General features: G+C 39.1%; 1 protein-coding gene across 4 annotated transcripts in view; it reads left to right on the top strand.

Moving 5' to 3' along the window:
- Positions 1 to 22,602, top strand: part of ULK4 (unc-51 like kinase 4) — a 603,320-nt gene that overhangs the window by 38,950 nt on the left and 541,768 nt on the right. For all 4 annotated transcript variants that reach the window (XM_038570533.1, XM_038570534.1, XM_038570535.1 and 1 more), the window contains exon 17: positions 20,762 to 20,840. In XM_038570533.1, coding sequence (XP_038426461.1) covers positions 20,762 to 20,840 — 79 coding nt within the window. The remainder of the gene's footprint in view (positions 1 to 20,761; positions 20,841 to 22,602) is intronic.

Raw genomic sequence — 22,602 nt, 5'->3', positions numbered from 1 at the left:
ATTTAAAAAGATTTCAAAATAGGCCTTATAGTATTATTATGAATATAAGTCTAGGATTATATAAACTATATCTGGAAACTTTGTTACTGTGCTTCTTTTGAGTATTCTTGACCAAACAATCCCTGTCTTCTAGTTTTGCCTCCTATGTTTTCTCTTGCGATTACTTCTTTCCCTTAGGTGATACTTGAATAAAATAACATCCTTCTGATGTTATTTAAAATCTAATGGGATTATGCTGTGTAAATTCCTGATGGAAGGATGTGTACTTGCTTCTTATACAGGCAGTGTACCATGGTGAAAAGCACATTAGATGAAGTGTTAGAAGGCTCTGGGTGCCAGTGAGACCAGGCCAGAAGATTACTTCTTTTTGAGTCTCAGCTTCCTGGGGAGTCTGTGTAGGATGATAAAATTCAATGGATTTCTGATTCAGACATCTGCCTGCTGGGCAAATTGCCTTAAGTGCTGAGCCTCAGTTTCCTCAACTGTAAAATGGGAATGGTGTATCTACCTCATAGATGTTTGTTAATAAAATTTGAGCAAGATAAGTGTATCAAATACCTGCTTGGTGCCTGATTCTTACTGGTAGGTAGTATATGTTGGGCCAGGGAGATTATAGTGGTTGTACTTGGTATTATCAAGCCTGCTTATCTTGTATTATTGTTAGGGAAGCATATGGCAACATAAAGGTGAAAGGGTTTTTGTGAAATGTGGGAATGGCAATTATTCTTCACTGGCAACATTTGGGAGAAATGAGGTATTCACAAAATGCTCTTTTGAATAATTTTTGTTATAGATCTCCTAAGATATATAATTTTGTTATATATCTTCTTTACTTCCCCAAGATAAAACCTGGCATTGCAAATAGGGTTTTTAAGTAATTTTTGGGCATGTAAAACTTTGAGAAGTTTTATGGTGTGCTCAATAAAAAGAAAGCAACAAAACCTAACACTTCAGCTGGAATTTATATCCTTGAATGGGGTGCCCCCTGCTGACTTGTAAAAATAGATATTTTTAGATTAAAGTTTAACTGTAAAATAGCTTGTGTTTGAGGAAAATGATAAGTAATAAGGTAGACAAATCCTCTGCTTGGAACCTTCTTTTATTGTCTTCTCCATTCAAATACTATTTCTTCCAGTGAGGCCATCTCTGACCCAGGTCATATCATCTTAATAGCATGTAATGGTTCTCAATTTAGCTGGGGGATAGTCACTGTTGAAATTTTTGTTTCTTTTCCCCTTATATGTTTTTAACATGTACTTTAATTTTTTTTTTTTTTTTTTTAGTGGCAGAGGGGGAGGCAGAGGGAAAGGGAGAGGGAGAATCTTAAGCAGGCACTATGTTCAGTGTTGAGCCCGTTGTGAAGCTGGATCTCAACCCTGAGCTGAAATCAAGAATTGAACACTTACCCTACTGAGTCACCCAGGTGCCTCATATGTTATGTATTTTTTAATATCATTAACTGTCCAAAATTTTTTCAAGGTCTGTCTTCTGTACTATGAATGTCTGATTATTTAATTTACCTTGTTCCCTATTTTTGGATAATATTATAACATTGTAAAAATATGCTGATGAACATTTTTGCATTTAAGTCTTGGTTCCTGTTTTTTTCTTTCTCTCCTTAGGGCAGATTCATAGAATTAGAATGAATAAATACAGGCAATAGATAGTTTTGAGACTTCTGTTAAATTGCTAAAACATTCTTTAGAAACATTGTATTTTAACATACATTCTTGTTGGTGTTTATAAAAATGCCCTTTTGTTAGAACTTTAAATAGTGGATATTTATGAAATTTTGTATCTTTTGCCAATCAACTTTATTGAGATGTATAATCCACATGTAATGTGTAATATTTTATTAAGAAATTGTATTAACTGTGGGCATAAATGTAATATGAAATTGACCATTTTAGTAAGTGCACAATTCAGTGTTATCAAGTATATTCACAATGCTGTGCAACCATCACCACTCTGTTTCCAGAACTTTTTTATCATCCCAAACAGAAGCCATTACCCATTAAACTTTAGCTCCCCTCCCCCTTCCTCACAGTCCTGGTAACCTCTATTCTACTTTTTGTTTCTATGAATTTGCCCATTCTATACCTAATATAATTGGTATCATATGATATATGTCTTTTTGCACCTGGCTTAATTCACCTACTGTTTTCACACTTCAGCCATGTTGTAGCATGTATGAGAATGACATCCCTTTTTAAGATTGATTTAATATACCATAGATGTATATGCCACATTTTATCTTTTTATCTGTTGATGGATACTTGGATTGCTTCTAACTTTGGCTATGGCAAATAATGCTGCTGTGAACATTGGTGTACAAATATCTTTTTTTTTAAATTTATTTTTTATCGGTGTTCAATTTACCAACATACAGAATAACCCCCAGTGCCCGTCACCCATTCACTCCCACCCTCCGCCCTCCTCCCCTTCTACCACCCCTAGTTCGTTTCCCAGAGTTAGCAGTCTTTACGTTCTGTCTCCCTTTCTGATATTTCCCACACATTTCTTCTCCCTTCCCTTATATTCCCTTTCACTATTATTTATATTCCCCACATGAATGAGAACATACAATGTTTGTCCTTCTCTGACTGGCTTACTTCACAAAGCATAATACACTCCAGTTCCATCCATGTCAAAGCAAATGGTGGGTATTTGTCATTTCTAATGGCTGAGGAATATTCCATTGTATACATAGACCACATCTTCTTTATCCACTCATCTTTTGATGGACACCGAGGCTCCTTCCACAGTTTGGCTATTGTGGCCATTGCTGCTATAAACATTGGGGTGCAGGTGTCCCGGCGTTTCATTGCATCTGTATCTTTGGGTCGTAGGGCAGGTCTATTTTTAACTCTTTGAGGAACCTCCACACAGTTTTCCAGAGTGGCTGCACCAGTTCACATTCCCACCAACAGTGTAAGAGGGTTCCCATTTCTCTGCATCCTCTCCAACATTTGTGGTTTCCTGCCTTGTTAACTTTCACCATTCTCACTGGTGTCAGGTGGTATCTCATTGTGGTTTTGATTTGTATTTCCCTGATGGCAAGTGATGCAGAGCATTTTCTCATGTGCATGTTGGCCATGTCTATGTCTTCCTCTGTGAGATTTCTCTTCATGTCTTTTGCCCATTTCATGATTGGATTGTTTGTTTCTTTGGTGTTGAGTTTAAGAAGCTCTTTATAGATCTTGGAAACTAGCCCTTTATCTGATAGGTCATTTGCAAATATCTTCTCCCATTCTGTAGGTTGTCTTTGAGTTTTGTTGACTGTATCCTTTGCTGTGCAAAAGCTTCTTATCTTGATGAAGTCCCAATAGTTCATTTTTGCTTTTGTTTCTTTTGCCTTCGTGGATGTATCTTGCAAGAAGTTACTGTGGCCGAGTTCAAAAAGGGTGTTGCCTGTGTTCTCCTCTAGGATTTTGATGGAATCTTGTCTCACATTTAGATCTTTCATCCATTTTGAGTTTATCTTCGTGTATGGTGAAAGAGAGTGGTCTAGTTTCATTCTTCTGCACGTGGATGTCCAATTTTCCCAGCACCATTTATTGAAGAGACTTTCTTCCAGTGGATAGTCTTTCCTCCTTTATCGAATATTAGTTGCCCATAAAGTTCAGGGTCCACTTCTGGGTTCTCTATTCTGTTCCACTGATCTATGTGTCTGTTTTTGTGCCAGTACCACACTGTCTTGATGACCACAGCCTTGTAGTACAACCTGAAATCTGGCATTGTGATGCCCCCAGATATGGTTTTCTTTTTTAAAATTCCACTGGCTATTCGGGGTCTTTTCTGATTCCACACAAATCTTAAAATAATTTGTTCTAACTTTCTGAAGAAAGTCCATGGTATTTTGATAGGGATTGCATTAAACGTGTAAATTGTCCTGGGTAACATTGACATTTTCACAATATTAATTCTGCCAATCCATGAGCATGGAATATTTTTCCATCTCTTTGTGTCTTCCTCAATTTCTTTCAGAAGTGTTCTATAGTTTTTAGGGTATAGATCCTTTACCTCTTTGGTTAGGTTTATTCCTAGGTATCTTATGCTTTTGGGTGCAATTGTAAATGGGATTGATTCCTTAATTTCTCTTTCTTCAGTCTCATTGTTAGTGTATAGAAATGCCACTGACTTCTGGGCATTGATTTTGTATCCTGCCACGCTACCGAGTTGCTGTATGAGTTCTAGCAATCTTGGGATGGAGGCTTTTGGGTTTTCTATGTAGAGTATCATGTCATCGGCGAAGAGGGAGAGTTTGACTTCTTCTTTGCCAATTTGAATGCCTTTAATGTCTTTTTGTTGTCTGATTGCTGAGGCTAGGACTTCCAGTACTATGTTGAATAGCAGTGGTGAGAGTGGACATCCCTGTCTTGTTCCTGATCTTAGGGGAAAGGCTCCCAGTGCTTCCCCATTGAGAATGATATTTGCTGTGGGCTTTTCATAGATGGCTTTTAAGATGTCGAGGAATGTTCCCTCTAACCCTACACTCTGAAGAGTTTTGATCAGGAATGGATGCTGTATTTTGTCAAATGCTTTCTCTGCATCTAATGAGAGGATCATATGGTTCTTGGTTTTTCTCTTGCTGATATGATGAATCACATTGATTGTTTTACGAGTGTTGAACCAGCCTTGTGTCCTGGGGATAAATCCTACTTGGTCATGGTGAATAATTTTCTTAATGTACTGTTGGATCCTATTGGCCAGTATCTTGTTGAGAATTTTTGCATCCATGTTTATCAGGGATATTGGTCTGTAATTCTCCTTTTTGGTGGGGTCTTTGTCTGGTTTTGGAATTAAGGTGATGCTGGCCTCCTAGAACGAATTTGGAAGTACTCCATCTCTTTCTATCTTTCCAAACAGCTTTAGGAGAATAGGTATGGTTTCTTCTTTAAACGTTTGATAGAATTCCCCTGGGAAGCCATCTGGCCCTGGACTCTTGTGTCTTGGGAGGTTTTTGATGACTGCTTCAATTTCCTCCCTGGTTATTGGCCTGTTCAGGTTTCCTATTTCTTCCTGTTCCAGTTTTGGTAGTTTGTGGCTTTCCAGGAATGCGTCCATTTCTTCTAGATTGCCTAATTTATTGGCGTATAGCTGTTCATAATATGTTTTTAAAATCGTTTGTATTTCCTTGGTGTTGGTAGTGATCTCTCCTTTCTCATTCATGATTTTATTAATTTGAGTCTTCTCTCCCTTCTTTTTCATAAGGCTGGCTAATGGTTTATCTATCTTATTAATTCTTTCAAAGAACCAACTCTTGGTTTTATTAATCTGTTCCACAGTTCTTCTGGTCTCGATTTCGTTGAGTTCTGCTCGAATCTTTATTAACTCTCTTCTTCTGCTGGGTGTAGGATCTATTTGCCGTTTTTTCTCTAGCTCCTTTAGGTGTCAGGTTAGCTTTTGTATTTCAGTTCTTTCCAGTTTTTGAATTGATGCTTGTTGCGATGTATTTTCTCCCTCAGGACTGCTTTTGCTGCATCCCAAAGATTTTGAACGGTTGTATCTTTATTCTCATTAGTTTCCATGAATCTTTTTAATTCTTCCTTAATTTCCTGGTTGACCCTTTCATCTTTTAGCAGGATGGTCCTTCACCTCCACGTGTTTGAGGTCCTTCCAAACTTCTTGTTGTGATTTAGTTCTAATTTCAAGGCATTATGGTCTGAGAATATGCAGGGGACGATCCCAATCTTTTGGTATCGGTTCAGACCCGATTTGTGACCCAGTATGTGGTCTATTCTGGAGAAAGTTCCATGTGCACTTGAGAAGAATGTGTATTCAGTTGAGTTTGGATGTAAAGTTCTGTAGATATTTGTGAAATCCATCTGGTCCAGTGTATCATTTAAAGCTCTCGTTTCTTTGGAGATGTTGTGCTTAGAAGACCTATCGAGTATAGAAAGAGCTAGATTGAAGTCACCAAGTATAAGTGTATTATTATCTAAGTATTTCTTCACTTTGGTTATTAATTGATTTATATATTTGGAAGCTCCCACATTCGGGGCATATATATTGAAGATTGTTAAGTCCTCTTGTTGGATAGATCCTTTAAGTATGATATAGTGTCCCTCTTCATCTCTCACTACAGTCTTCGGGGTAAATTTTAGTTTATCTGATATAAGGATGGCTACCCCTGCTTTCTTTTGAGGACCATTCGAATGGTAAATGGTTCTCCAACCTTTTATTTTCAGGCTGTAGGTGTCCTTCTGTCTAAAATGAGTCTCTTGTAGACAGCAAATAGATGGGTCCTGCTTTTTTATCCAGTCTGAAACCCTGAGCCTTTTGATGGGGTCATTAAGCCCGTTCACGTTCAGAGTTACTATTGAGAGATATGAGTTTAGTGTCATCATGATATCTATTCAGTCCTTGTTTTTGTGGATTCTTCCACTGAACTTCTTAAAGGGGAATTTTAAGAGTCCCCCTTAAAATTTCTTGCAGAGGTGGTTTGGAGGTCACATATCCTTTCAGTTCCTGCCTGTCTTGGAAACTCTTTATCTCTCCTTCCATTTTGAATGAGAGCCTTGCTGGATAAAGTATTCTTGGTTGCATGTTCTTCTCATTTAGGACCCTGAATATATCCTGCCAGACTTTCTGGCCTGCTAGGTCTCTGTGGAGAGGTCTGCTGTTATCCTAATACTCCTCCCCATAAAAGTCAGGGATTTCTTGTCTCTTGCTGATTTAAGGATCTTCTCTTTATCTTTGGAATTTGCAAGCTTCACTATTAAATGTTGAGGTGTTGAATGGTTTTTATTGATTTTAGGGGGGGATCTCTCTATGTCCTGGATCTGAATGCCTGTTTCCCTTCCCAGATTAGGAAAGTTTTCAGCTATGATTTGTTCAAATACATATTCTGGCCCTCTGTCCCTTTCGGTGCCCTCGGGAACCCCAATTAAACGTAGGTTTTTCTTCCTTGGGCTGTCGTTTATTTCCCTTAATCTATCTTCATGGTCTTTTAATTGTTTGTGTCTTTTTCCCTCAGTTTGCCTCTTTGCCATCAACTTGTCTTCTATGTCACTCAGTCGTTCTTCCACCTTGTTAACCCTCGTCGTTAGGACTTCTAGTTTGGATTGCATCTCATTCAATTGATTTTTAATTTCTGCCTGATTAGCTCTAAATTCTGCAGTCATGAAGTCTCTTGAGTCCTTTATGCTTTTTTCTAGAGCCACCAGTAGCTTTATAATAGTGCTTCTGAATTGGCTTTCCGACATTGAATTGTAATCCAGATTTTGTAACTCTGTGGGAGAGAGGACTGTTTCTGATTCTTTCTTTTGAGGTGAGGTTTTCCTTCTAGTCATTTTGCTTAGTGTAGAGTGGCCAAAAGCGAGTTGTATTGGGAAAAGGAGAAAAAGAAGGAAAGAAAAGAGAAAGAGAAAAAAGAAAAAAGGAAGAAAGAAAGAAAAAAGAGAAAAAGTAAAAGAAAGAAAAAAAAAACGTGGGGAAGGAAACAAATCAAAAAGTAAAGCAAAACGAAACAAAACAAAACAAAAAACAAAACAAAACAAAAACCACGGGAGTATCCTCTGATTCTGTATACTAGAAGTCCCTTGACTTCCCTGGAACTCGTCCGTCTAGCTGGTCTTCTGGGGGAGGGGCCTGTTGTGCTGATTTTCAGGTGTTAGCACTTGGGGGAGCTGCTGTGCCCCTGCCTGGTGCAGGACTCAGGGGGGTTGTTTACCCCGTGAGGCCCCAGGAGGAACAACCGCAGTGGCGGGGCCAGCTCTGGTGCCCTGGAGTCAGCTCCCGCAGTAGCTCGAGAGCTCTCGGTCTGCAGGGCCTGGAGGCTCTGGGGCGGGGCCGCTGATCTGCTCAGCTTTGGGCAGAAGAGTCTTTGCTGTCCTGGGCCCTCCCGGCCTCTGCCTGTCACGGGGGAGGCCGGATCCTGGGCTGTGTCCCGGTGCCTACACTGTTGGATTGGCGCTCCCGCCCCGCAGCCCCCTCCGCGGAGCCGCCCCCGAGCCCCCCTGAGCTGCTCCCGCCCCGCAGCCCCCTCTGCGGAGCCTCCCCCGAGCCCCCCCCAGCTGCTCCCGCCCCGCAGCCCCCTCTGCGGAGCCTCCCCCGAGCCCCCCCCGAGCTGCTCCCGCCCCGCAGCCCCCTCTGCGGAGCCTCCCCCGAGCCCCCCCGAGCTTCTCCCGCCCCGCAGCCCCCTCCGCGGAGCCGCCCCCGAGCCCCCCGAGCTGCTCCCGCCCCGCAGCCCCCTCCGCGGAGCCGCCCCGAGCCCCCCGAGCTGCTCCCGCCCCGCAGCCCCCTCCGGGGAGCCGCCCCCGAGCCCCCCCCGCCCGCAGCCCCCTCCGCGGAGCCTCCCCCGAGCCCCCCCGAGCTTCTCCCGCCCCGCAGCCCCCTCCGCGGAGCCTCCCCCGAGCCCCCCGAGCTGCTCCCGCCCCGCAGCCCCCTCTGCGGAGCCTCCCCCGAGCCCCCCCCGAGCTGCTCCCGCCCCGCAGCCCCCTCCGCGGAGCCGCCCCCGAGCCCCCTGAGCTGCTCCCGCCCCGCAGCCCCCTCCGCGGAGCCTGCCCCGAGCCCCCCCGAGCTTCTCCCGCCCCGCAGCCCCCTCTGCGGAGCCTCCCCCGAGCCCCCCGAGCTGCTCCGGGTCCCGCCGTGCGCGCTGCAGCCCTTAGGGAGCTCGGCGCACTCTCCCGGGGCTCAAGTGTCTGTTAGTGTCCCCGGGAGCCCGAGGGCATCCCCGCCCTCCTGGGTCCTGCTCCACCTCCCCGCGAGCCCCTTTCCGCCGGGAAGGTCGGTGCAGCTCCTGCTCCTCCGGGACGGGGCTCTCCTGTCCTGGGGACACTCGCCCCGGCCTCAGCCCGGCTCCTCGCGGGGCCCCTCCCCCTTGGAGGCCTTTTGTTTCTTTATTTCTTTTTCCCCGTCTTCCTACCTTGATAGATGCGCGAACTCTTCTCACTGTAGCATTCCAGCTGGTCTCTCTTTAAATCTCAGGCCGAATTCATAGATTTTCAGGATAATTTGAAGGTTGTCTAGGTAATTTGGTGGAGACAGGTGATTTGGGGACCCTACTCTTCCGCCGTCTTGCCCCTCCCCCCGGTGTACAAATATCTGTTCCAAGTCCCTGCTATCAGTTATTTTGGGTATATTCTAGGAGTGGAATTGTTGAATGTTTAGTAATTCTACCTTTTCATTTACTGAGGAGACATCATATTGTTTTCCACAGAGGCTGGACTATTTTACTTTCCCTCTAGCAGAGCATAAAGGTTCCAATGTCTCCACATCCTCTTTATCATTTTTTTAAATAGTAGCTCTTCTCATGGGTGTGAAACTGTGTATCATTGTGATTTTGATTTACTAGTCATTTCACCAATAACTAGTAATGTTGAGCATCTTTTTATGTACTTATTGGCTATTTGTTTACCTTTGGAGAAATGTCCATTCATGTCCTTTGCCTATTTTCTATTTTCTAATTGGGTTATTTTATGTTGTTGATTTGGAAAAGGTTAATATCCAGGAGATATATATATATATATATATATATATATATATATAAATAAAAATAACTCTTATCAGATTGTATGATTTACAAATATTTTCTCCCATTCTGTGGGTTGCCTTTTCACTCTTGATAGTATCCTTTGAAACTCAGATTTTCCTTTTTTTTTTTCCTTGGTCTGTGCTTTTAATGTTCTATGCAAGAAATCATTGCAAAATTCAATATCTTAAAGCTTTTCATCTCTTCTAAGAGTTTTACAGTTTTATATTTAGGCTTTTGATCCATTTTGAGTTAATTTTTGCATGTAGTGTTAGGTTAGGGTCTAACTCCATTCTTTTGCTTGTGCATATATGCAGTTTTCCTAGCACTGTTTGTTGAAAAGGCTGTTCTTTCCGCATTGAATGGTATTGGCAACCTTGTTGATAATCTTATGATCAGATATGTGAGGGTTAATTTTGGGGCTATCTGTTCTATTCCATTAGTTTAAATATCAGTTTTGATGCCAGTACCACAATGTCTTGATTACCACAGCTTTGTAGTAGTTGAGTTTTACAATCAGAAAGTATGAGACCTCCAACTTGTTTCTCTTCCTCAAGATTATTTTGCCTATTTGGGGGTCCCTTGGGATTCATATAAATTTTAGGAGGGACTTTGCTAATTTTTGGTATAAGTTTGACACTTGAGTAAGGTAAAGTGTTCATCAATTTTTTAAATACAGTGTCTCCACTTGTAAATTCTTTATTTCACCTCTTGGTTGATTTGACTTCGTTTTTTTTCAGTAGTTTTCCTTTTTCTTTTTTTAATTAAAGATCTCTTGGAGGCTCTGCTTCTGTAGTTGTTGCCTCCTCCAGGCTTTCTCTCAGGCTTTAGGGCTCAGGCTTAGGAGGCTGAGTGAGACCTTCTAGGGTCCTCAGGCTGGCTCACCCTGTGCCATGCTTCGGAGTTTGCATACTTTCGTCGTGTCAGCACAGCTCTGGAAGACTTGGAGCCAACTGTCTTTTTCTTCTTCATTTTAAAGATTTTATTTATTTATTCATGTGACACAGAGAGAGAGAGAGAGAGGCAGAGACACAGGCAGAGGGAGAAGCAGGCTCCCTGCAGGAAGCCCTACACGGGACTCGATCCTGGGACTCCAGGATCATGCCCTGGGCCGAAGGCTGGGGCTAAACCGCTGAGCCACCCAGGCTGCCCTTTTTTTCTTCTTTATATGTGACTGGTTTGAGTTTTGCTTTTCAGTGTCTGGATTTTTCTTTTTATCCTCAGCCTGTGAAATTTTACTGTAACGTGCGTAGGTATTTTTTTTTTTTTTTTTTTTTTTACTAATTTGCTTTGGAAAATTAAGTCTGTGAAGTGCTACAGGCTTTCTTTAGCTTCCTTATTTCCTGAGGATCTCTTCCTCAGTGTTTCATCCTTTTTCTGAAAGTCCTATAGAATGGGCATGGGATTTCCTATTTCTCTCTTTTCTAAACATTTATTAGTTAGAGAGCAAGTGAGCAGTAGGGGCAGAGAGAGAAGCAGAGAGAATCTCAAGTAGACTATGCGCTGAGCATGGAGCCTGACGGAGGCTCAATCTCGTGACCCTGAGATCATGACCTGAGCAGAAACCAAGAGTCAGATGCTTAACCGAATGCACCATCGAGGTGCCTTTCCTGTCTCTTGACTTCATTTTCTTTTGCTTTCTCTCTTTTATTGAGATATAACTCACCTATCATAAAATTCACCTTTTCTTTTGGTTTGTATTAATAGTTTATTTTTTGAAGCCGTTTTAAGTTCACAGCAAAATTCAGAGGAAGGTACAGAGATTTCTCCTCTACTTCCCGCTCCCACACAGGCTAGCCTCCCCCATTATTGCCGTCCCCTGCCAGAGCAGTATATTTATTACGACTGATAAACCTGCACTGGCACATTATAATCACCCAAAGTTCATAGTGCACACTACAATTCACTCCTGGTTTTATACATTCCATGGATTTAGACAAATCTATAATGACATATATAACCTTTATGGTATCATATAGAGTATTTTCAGTCCTCTAAAGATCTGTGCTCTGTCTTGTCATCCCTCTGACAATCACTGAACTTTTTACTTTCTCCATAGTTTCACCTTTTCCAGAATGCCTTACTTGGAACCCTACAATATTGGAATCCTGTGATATGTAGCCTCCTCAGATTGGCTTCTTTTACTTAGTAATATGTGTTTAAGGTTCCTCTCTCTCTCTTTTCATAGCTTGACAGCTCGTTTCTTTTTAGTGCCACATATCTGATTGTCTGCACGTATCACAGTTTTCACATACTGAAAGACACCCTGGTTGCTTCCAAGTTTAACATTTATGAATAAAAAAAAAAAAAAAAAAGCCCGGAGGAGGCAACAACTACAGAAGCAGAACCTCCGAGAGATCTTTAATTAAAAAGAAAAGAAATAAATACCATGTGGACATATGTTTTCACCTCCTTTGGGTAAGTACCAAGGAGCGTGATTGCTGGATCGTGTGGAAAGAATATGTTTAGTTTTATAAGAAACTTCCAAATTGTCTTCCAAAGTGGCTGTGCTATTTTGTATTCACATCAATGATGAATGAGAGTTCCTGTTGCTTCATAGCCTTCCTAACATTTGGTGTTGTCAGTGTTTTGGATTTTGGCCATTCTTATTTGAGTATGGTAGTATATTGTTTTAATTTGCATTTCCCTGATGACATATGATGTGGAGTGTTTTCTTATATGTTTATTTGCCATCTGTTTATCTTTTTTTGCTGAGGTATCTGTTAAGATCTTTGGCTTCTTTTTTCATTGGATTATTTTCTTACTGTTGAGTTTTAAGAGGTCTTTGTGCGTTTTGAAAAACAGTTATATCTGGTATGCCTTTTGCAAATATTTTCTTCAGTCTGTGGCTTGTCTTCTCATTCTCTTGACATTATCTTTCACAGAATAACTTTTATTTCAAATAAAGAATAGCTTATTAATTATTTCTTTCATGGATGTGCCTTTGGTGGTTGTATCTAAAAAGTCAGTGCCACACCCAAGGTTATGTGGGTTTTTTTTTTTTTTTTTTTTCCCTATGTTACCTTCTACCAGTTTTAAACCTTGACATCTTACTCTTCAGTCTTTGATCTGTTTGGAATTTTTGTCAAATGAGTAAGAACTGTTTCTAGAGTTTTTTTTTTTTATGTGGTTGTGTATTGATGCTAGCACCATTTGTTGAAAAGACCATCTTTGTATTGCCTTTGCTTTTTTTGTCAAAGATCCTTTGAGTATTTTTATGCAAATCTTTCTCTGTTTGGTTTCATTCACCTTTCTATTTATTCTTTTGTTAATAGCACAGTCTTGATTACTATAACTTTAGAGTGAGTCTTGAAGTCAGGTAGCATCAGTCCTCCAACTCTGTTCTTCTCCTTCAGTATTGTGTTGGCTATTCTGGATCTTTCGCCTCTCCATATAAACCTTAGAATCAGGGTGTCAATATCCATGAAATAAGTTGCTGGGATTTTTATTTGGAATTCCATTGAATCTCAAGATCATGTTGGGAAGAACTGACATCTGGATAATAGAGTCACCTTATCCATGAACATGTAATACCTCTCTATTTCCTTAGTTTTTTAATTTCATTAATCATAGTTTTATAGTATCTCATATAGGTCCTTTACATATTTTGTTAGATATATTCCTAAGTATTTCATTTTTGAGTGTTAATGTTAATAGTGTTGTATTTAAATTCCATTTGTTAATTGCTGGTATAAAGGGAAGTGGTTGACTTTTATATGTTTGTATGCTGCACCTTGCCATAATCACTGATTCCTGGAGGATTTTTTTTTTTTTGGGGGGGGGGGGCGTCAGGGAGTCAATTCTTTAGGATTTTCTATAGTCATGTACTATGTGAACAAAGACAGCTTTCTTTCTTTTTTTTTTTTTTTTTAATCTGTCTACCTCTTGTTTTCTTGTCTTACTGCAATAACTAGAGGTTTAGTATGATACTGAAGAGTGGTGGTGAGAGGCAACAGCCTTGTACCTAATCTTAGTGGGAAATTGAGTTTCTCAATTAAAAAATTAAAAAAGATTTTGAGAAAGAGAGCATAGGCAGAGGGAGGGGGAGAGGGAGAGGCAGACTCCCAACTGAGCAGGAAGCCTGACATGGGCCTTAATCCCAGGACCCTGGGATCATGACCAAAGCCAAAGGCAGACACTTTTTTTTTAAAATTTCTTTTTATTGGAGTTCAATTTGCCAACACATAGCATAACACCCAGTGCTCATCCCATCAAGTGCTCCCCTCAGTGGCCGTCACCGTCCCCCCAACGCCCCACCCACCTCCCTTTCCACCACCCCTTCTTCATTTCCCAGAGTTAGGAGTCTCTCATGTTCTGTCACCCTCTCTGATATTTCCCACTCATTTTCTCTCCTTTCCCCTTTATTCCTTTTCACCATTTTTTATATTCCCCAAATGAATGAGACCATATAATGTTTGTCCTTCTCTGATTGACTTATTTCACTCAGCATGTGAAATTTGCTCCAGGACCTCCAGGTCCGTCCACATAGAAGCGAATGATGGGTATTTGTCATATCTAATGGTTGAGTAACATTCCATTGTATACATATACCACATCTTCTTTATCAAAGGCAGACACTTTAATCAACTGAGCCACTCAGGTGCTCCTGAGTTTCTAATTATTAAGTAGGATGTTGGCTGTAGGTGTTTTCTAGATAGTCTTTATCAAGTTGAATATTTCTGGTTTACTGAGAGTCTTTTTTGTACATGGGTCTAAATTTTGTAAAATGCTTTTTCTTCATCTATTGATAAGATTCTGTGATTTAAGTCTGTAGATGTGATGGAATTCTTTTGAAAAATTTAATGGTTTTAGCATATTCACAAAGTTATGTGACCATCACTACTATATAATTTCAGAACATTTTTTACCACCCAATGAAACCTCATATATATTGCCCCGTCACCTCTGTCTCTGCAAACCACTAATCTACTTTGTCTATAGATTTACCTATTTTGAATATCTCATATAAGTGAAATATACAAAATGTGATTTGTGTGTGTTTGGGTGTGCATGCATGCGCATCTGGTCTCTTCCACTTAGCATAATGTTTTCAGGGTTTATGTTGTAGCATGTATCAGTACTTCATTCTTTTTATGACTGGATAGTATTCCATTGTACAGATAGTACCACATTTTTGTTTATCCATTCTTGTTGAACACTTGAGTTGTTTCCAAATTTGGCTATTATGAATGATGCTGCTGTGAACATTTGTGTGTAAGGTTTTATGTGAAGATATATTTTCATTTCATTTGGATATAAACCTAGTGGAATTGTTGGGTCATGTAGTAATTCTTTGTTCAGTCTTTTGAAGAGCTTCCAGACTTTCAGTGATCTCCCTTAATTTTATCTTTGAGCTTTCAAGTTTGATATCTATCCCTGCTTATTTTATTCTTGAGTATCTCTGTTTTATTTCAACAATCATATTAATCAACTTTTTATGTTCTGATTCTTTAGCTGCCTGAATTTGGTCTATAATGTACTTTTGAATTTGAGGATAAAATGTAGGATTATAAAAATCCTATTTTGGAACAGAATTTAGGGTTATAAATGTTATGACTAAAATTTAGGATTAAACATTAGGATTATACGAGTTCTATTCTTATCTCCTTAGCCTGTGAGTCACTTCTTTTTCATCATGGTCTTGCTTTTTAGGGCTGTTGGTTCCTCAAATTCTTGGTGGTCTTAGGTACTTAATTTATATTATGAATAAATGGTTGAATTGATCAGTTGGCAATACAGATTTCCTGCTTCTCTAAGTCTGTTTCTCCAACTTCTTTAAGGGAAAGGGCTGGCATGTGAATGGTGATGTCTGTTAGCTAGTTGACTTATATGTTGGGAGCTCAGCTGGCTAAAGACCTGGTAGGCAGGCTGGAAGCCTACTCAAGTGTTGCCAGGATGGGTTTTTCTTTGGGATGGAGTTGGGTTTCCTCCATTAACCCCCCTTTTCTACTCTAGTATCTGGTGTGGAGGACCACAGTCTCTGGTCCCCACATCCACATCTGAATCCTGCCTTAGGAAAGATTGCTTACTGTAGGAATAATTTTCCATTTTTATGCTGGAGGCCAGGACTGCAGGGTTTATTTTGCATACCAGGGAGGGAGATAGGAAGGCAGCAAGACCTGGTTGGCTCACTTGTTCATTGTACAGTTCTGTAATCTGGTGGTCATCCAGTGGCTCATCCTCACCTTCTGTTTTAGTTTACTGAGTCTCTATGGGGCTTCCTTGGGAAAATCTGCCTTTATCTTTGGTTCTTAGGGATCTCTTCTGTTCATTTTCTGTCAATATGATTTCATCTATGCTGATCATCTGGGATTTTCTTAAACATTTTGGTCTACTTTCAGCGCTTCTTTCTGTTTCTAGTTATCATTTAATTATAAATTATGTTTTCTTTGAGCAGACCCTTAAGGGAACAGAAAGGTAGATGTCAGTGTCCAGTCTTCTCCATAAAGCAGCAGAATGCTCCTAGGTTGCAACTGGTATTATTTGTGTTGATTGTGGTTGTGACTGATGGACATTTGTATATTTCATGCATCAAATGAAAATTGAAAAAGTACTTCTGAATTTATATATGTTTGTTTTCTTCATTTTTGTTATTTCACTTTTATAATGTAACGTGTTCTATATAATTTCTGCATTTAGGGATTCTGTGCATTTATTTTTGTGGTCCAGTATAAAATCATTTTAAAAAATGTTATTAATGTAGTAAATGATGTAATAATAGCTAACTCCTACAACACATATTAAATGCCAGATGATATGGTAATTGCTTCACATGAATTCTCTTTTGATTCTTTGAACAACTTGTGGAGGTACATATTGTAGTTCTATTTAACATAAAAGTAACCAGGCACACAAAGTATGAGTAACTAGCCAAGGAGCTGTCCCCCCGTCTCTCTTACGGTGGGGACAAAACTGGGCCCAGGATATTTAATTTCAGAGTAATAAATGTTGCCTCTCACTGAGTGAGTGTGGTCACTGTTGGTAGATGGTAGTAAGTTTGGTATATACATCTGTTATTTTGACCTTGCTAATTTTATTATGGGTTTCATTTTGGCCTTCTTACTGTACTTGGAAGAGAAGTAGGTTGAAGTTTCCCACTACTCTTGGTTTTACTTATAATTCTTTGTTATATGATGTATAACAATACCCTTTATTAGGTTATCCTGCTTTTAATTTACGAGGAATCTTTTTCTCATTTAGCGGTGTTAGCCTTAAATTTTTGTTTGAGGTTTATGTTGGAAACCCTGTTCCACATTTGTTTACCTCATGCAATCATATGTTTATCTACTCCTACTGATCATTTAGTTATCTTTTTTTGATGTCAATGTACTGTTCATTCAACAAACATTTATTGAGGGCCTGCTAAATGCAAGGTACTGTCTTGGTTTTTGCATTGTTGAGCACTACCAGGTCTTATATTCATGACCTTCTGGGCCAGTTGGAGGACACAAATTATAAACAGGTAAACACATGAAGAAGGAACTACAACATTTTAGATCTACTCTCATGTGGTAGCCATTAGCTGCATGTGGTTATTAAAATTTAAATTTAGAAGTAATTCCACAAAAAAATTAGTTCTTCACTTGGACCAGCTATATTTTAAGTGCTTGATAGTCACATGTGACTGATGGATATATTCTATATAGCATGAACAATTTAGATTTGGAACATATCTGTCATTGCACAAAGGTTATTGGCCAGTGCAATTTTCTGTGCTGTCATGAATACCTGAATATGTCATATGTCAAGTATATGAATATACTTCTGAGATACAGTATAAAGGGATATTAGGGGCACCCAAAGTGGTGAAATTTAGTAATTTAGTAAGAAAACTGATAAGCCTGATTTTTGACAGCATCACATATAAGATATAGTTATATGAAGTGTTTGGTATAAACTGAGAAATGTTTTTATTACTTTAAATAGTTTATAATTTAAAACTAGAAGGATGTTAAGATAGTGTGTTTTCTCTTATCCTAAAAAGAATTGTTTCTGATGAGATTCGGGAAATATTAATGATCATGTTATAGTACATGTTTCTAGGCATTATTTGTAGGCATTATTTGTGTAGATTGAAAAAAATAAGGTTTCTTAAGTACTTTGGGCTTGTCCTTGAGCCAAGATAAGTTAGTTTTTGCTTTGCATTCTCTAATTCATTAGTCCAGTTTTTAAACAATTGATTTTTAATTAATTGATTTTAAATTTAATTTTTAAATTTTTAGAGGTAGTTTAGTGATTTATCAATTACATACAATACCCAGTGCTCATTATGAGTGCCCTCCTTAATGCCCATCACCCAGTTACCTCATTCCTTCTACCCCCATCAACTCTCAGTTTGTTTCCTATAGTCTCTTATGGTCTTATGGTTTGCCTCCCTCTGTTTTCCCTTCCCTTCCCCTGTGTTTATCTGTTTTCTTTCTTAAATTCCACATACGAGTGAAATCATATGGTATTTGTCTTTCTCTGATTGACTTATTTTACTTAGCATAATACCCTCTAGTTTCATTCATGTCCTTGCAAATGGTAAGATTTTTTTTTTTTTTTTTGGATGGCCAAGTAATGTTCCATTGTATATATATACACCACATCTTTTTTTTATTCATTCCTCTTGTCAGTGGACATCTGGACTCTTTCCATAGTTTGGCTTGTGGATATTGCTTCTATAAACATTGGGGTGCAGGTGCCCCTTTGAATCACTATGTCTGTATCCTTGGGATAAATACCTAGTAGTGCAATTGCTGGGTGGTAGGGTAGCTCTATTCTCAACTTTTTGAGGAACCTCCCTACTGTTTTCCATAGTGGCTGTACCAGTTTACATACCCACCAGCAGTGTAAGATGGTTCCCCTTAATCTGCATCCTTACCAACATCTATTGTTTCCTGACTTGTTAATTTTAGTCATTCTGTCATTAGTCAGTTTTTGATAATAAGCATTTGTTTCTTCATTGTAAAAAAAAAAAATTAGAAGTTAATCCATCTATCCCTCAAAATTGCACACGTGTGAAAATTGAAACCTAATCAACTTGGCTGTGGTCAGAAAATGAGGTAGTGGCAGAGCAGTGACTAGATGCTTTTTCTTGTAACTTTTGATCCAATGTCCTACCAAATCTTTTTCAAATGGTTACTTTTAAAGTATAATCTTTTTAAGCCTGTCATTTCAACACACACTGTTGGGAAAACTGGACCACTTCTTACACCATACACATAAATAACCTCAAAATGGATCAAGTGCTTAAATGTGAGACCTGAAACCATGAAAATCCTAAAAGAGAGCACAGGCAGTAATGTCTCTGACATCGGCCATAGCAACATTTTCTTTAGATAGGTGTCCTGAGGCAAAGGGAATCAAAGCCAAAAAAACTTTGGAGACTACATCAAAATAAAAAGCTTCTGCACAGTGAAGGAAGTAATCAACAAAACTAAAAGATAGCCTACTGAATGGGAGAAGATATTTGCAAATGAACTATCAATAAAAGGGTTAGTATCCAAAATATATACAGAACTTTTATATAATTCAACATCCAGAAAACAAATCCAGTTAAAAAGTGGGCAGAAGACATGAACAGACATTTCTCCAAAGAAGACCTCCAGATGGCCAATGATCCTTAAAAAGATGCTTAGCATCAATCATCATTGGGGAAATGCAAATCAGAACTACAATGAGCTATCCCCTCACACCTGTCAGAATGGCTAAAATAAAAACAGAAGAAATAACAAGTATTGGTGAGGATGTGGTGGTGCACTGTTGGTAGAAATACAAACTGGTGTAGCCACTGTGGAAAACAGTGTGGAGCTTCCTCAAAAAATTAAAAATAGAGCTACCCTATGATTCAGTAATTGCACTACTGAGTATTTAATACAAAAAACAGTTCAGAGGGATGCATACACCTTTATGTATTTTGTAGCATTATTTACAATATCCAAACTATGGAAGCAGTCCAAGTGTTCATTGATAGATGATTGGATAAAGAAGATATATATACACAACAGTGGATCATTCAGCCATAAAAAAGAATGGAATCCTGCCATTTGCAACAATCGGGATGGAGCTGGAGAGTATAATATTAAGTACAATAAGTCAGCCGGAGAAAGGCAAAAGCCATATGATTTCACTTTTATGTGGAATTTAAGAAACAAAACAAATAAGCAAAAAAACCAAAAAGGAGCAATGGAAAAAAAAAAAAAAAAAAAGAGAGAGAGACAAACCAAGGAACAGACTCTTAAAAGAACAAACTGGTTACCAGAGGAAAGGTGGGTGAGAGGATAGGTGTAATAGGTGATAGGGATTAAGGAGGGCACTTGTATAAGCACTGGGTGATGTATGGAAGTGTTGAGTCACTATATTGTACACTTACATAACACTGTACAGTGAATAAACAGTATAATCTTTATTTAGAGGCAAGATGCTAGTCATACAAATGCCTAGGACTTCTTTAACTTGTTGAGAGACTTGAATGGTTAATTCAAGAAGTGTTGAAATCCCTAAGAATTATGTCTGTATGTTAGAGTTCTGACAGCATGAACACTTCCCTATGATACTTCTCTAATTATTTTCCCTCCTGTGTAAATAACTGGAAAAGTAGAGGTCTCTGGCTGATGTACACACTGATTAGCTCAGAGAATATGTAAGCATCAATGAGAATACAGTTCTCAAGGGAAAAAAAATACGGTTCTCATCAACTCATATATTCAATCATTTCCAATTAAATAAAATCTTAGGACCAAACTTATGCAAACCATCTGAAAATGATATTTAATAATTTTTCAACCTTATTTTCTGTTGGATAATGAAACAAATTCCTCACTAAAACTAGTAGTTTTTAGAACAATATTTGTAAGATCTACCATTGTAAAAATTTCTATAAAAGTAGATATGTAAATATATGTTTAACTGTTCTGATATTTTTTACCTTTTATGTATAAAATTACTGGTCTATTAATAAGTAGGACATAACTTTTAGCCAAATAGTGCTGTACTTAGAAGTAAAAGGGTTAAATACATTTTCCTTCTCCTCTTTGGTTAGGCCTTGCCAAAATTTTATTTTGCATTTAATACTAAAGCACAACTTGTTCAACCTTAGTCATTAACAGAGGGTCCTGCAGAGGGCATTGCTGTTCATGTCTCTTCGCGTATGGAAGGACCATATAGGTGGGAGAGTAAATGCTCACCCTGGCACATCTCATTTTTATCTTTTGTTAATGCTCACATTGTGTAATGTAATTAACCAGGGTTGGTTACTTGGGTCCCTAATTTTCCTCTTCAGAGCTTATTTTTCTTCATTTACAGACGGGCCAAGGTTGCTCGGGTGATTGGTTTACTGGCCTTGCATACAACTGAGCTCCAGGAAAATACACCTGTTACCGAGGTAATTCTCTTTTATTACTGAACTGTTACAAATGACAAAAAAATGGTTGTTCCTGATTTTGTAATTTAGAACGTGCAGCGTACATTGACTTTCACTTAAGTTTTCTTTGTGGAATTGTGGCAATTAGAAAATAACCTCAGTAGACCCTTAGGTGTAAACATAGCTGCACATTTACAACGTATTCTGTTATTAAAGGTGATATGGCAGAGTTAAAAGGCTTGTGGGCTCTGTTCAGTATTATTTCAAGAATTTTTGGGTAGGTCTTTTATTATGAGTTTTCTTGTAGTCTAGCAACATTTTATTATACCTAATTTATTTCCTAGTTGAAGCTCAGTTCATACTTCAGATTAAAATCCTTTTCACCTAGAATTTAGTGTTTTCATCCTCACCAATTGTCGGTTATTTCTGACAATGATCCCAGTATTAAATGGCCATGCATGCTTGAAAGATACTTAGAAATATCAGGCATTTTTTTTTTTTTCAAGTACTGATACTGGGAAGCATTTCCAAGTTAATCAGTACATCTAAGTTCCATCAAGTGAATGCTATCATTGTACTGCCTTTTTGAGTGTCCTTTATCCCTTGGACTAGAGGAGTGTCAGGAGTTGAAATAGGCGAAAAGAACCAAGGCTTTTAGGGGCAAGAGCAAGAACAACTGAAGGAAGGAGAAAGTGGGAAGAAGGGATTTTTGGAGAGCCAGAACCTGTGATGTGGTATTTGGGGCTTTAAGAGGAATCATCTAGCCAAGTATTGCCCAATAGAACTTTATGTAGTGGTGGAAAATATTCTGTAACTCTCAGTATCTCAACCGGTTCCTGGGATGGCATCTCAGTTAGCCCTGGTCTCTCTAAGTGGACATGAAATGGACAGTTAATTTAAGGATTTCCTTTGTTTTTTAACTCTATCCCCATTTCCTACAAACTGAGATTTCTGAGCCACTACAGGAAATGTCACTAAGTCTAACCTTTTTATTGTTTTTTGGACCAAGAAGAGTGAATTGTGGCCTCTGTGACCCCTGGTGGTACCCAATTTGGCTATTGGAGATACATAGATTAGATTTTTTTAAAAGACCCAGCACGTAGGGCAGTGTCACTAAGCAGAGAGGCTTTAGTAGCTCAAAAGTGGGGACTTTTTCCGATGACTCAGAGCAAGATTTTTCAATACAAGTGTGGCTGTCGGAGATAGAAGAAGTTAAAATTCTAAGACCAAGTCCTGACGTTCTAGAGGGCATTCCTAGATAATCAGGAGCAGTGGGCCATGAAGTGAGGCCCTGGAGGTGTAAAGCATGACTGTTGAATTAAAATGTTCAATAGGGGGGGATCCCTGGGTGGCTCAGCAGGTTTGGAGACTTCCTTTGACCCAGGCATGATCCTGGAGTCCAGGGATCGAGTCCTGCATCGGGCTCCCTGTGTGGAGCCTGCTTCTCCCTCTGCCCCCCTCTCTCTCTCTCTCTCTCTCTCTCTCTCTCTCTGTTTCTCATGAATAAATAAATAAAATCTTAAAAAAAAATGTTCAATAGGCACCATCATGAGTAGGGTAAATATTTTAGGAAGCTAAGTTAGTGGATTTAAAGATCAGCTGGATGCTTTCTCTTAGGATTCAGAAGAAAAGGAAAGGTTAAAAATTATTAAGTAAAAAATAAAAAAGCTTGGAAAAGAGTTCCAGAAGATCTGTTCTGCTGAGCAATATGGCACACACTAGCCCAAAATGGCTATCAAACCTTTGAAAAGCAGATAGTCTGAATTGAGATGAGCTTCAAGTA

Source organism: Canis lupus, chromosome 23, assembly GCF_011100685.1.
Source record: "Canis lupus familiaris isolate Mischka breed German Shepherd chromosome 23, alternate assembly UU_Cfam_GSD_1.0, whole genome shotgun sequence".
Taxonomy (NCBI): domain Eukaryota; kingdom Metazoa; phylum Chordata; class Mammalia; order Carnivora; family Canidae; genus Canis; species Canis lupus.
This window is presented reverse-complemented; position numbering and strand designations above follow the sequence as displayed.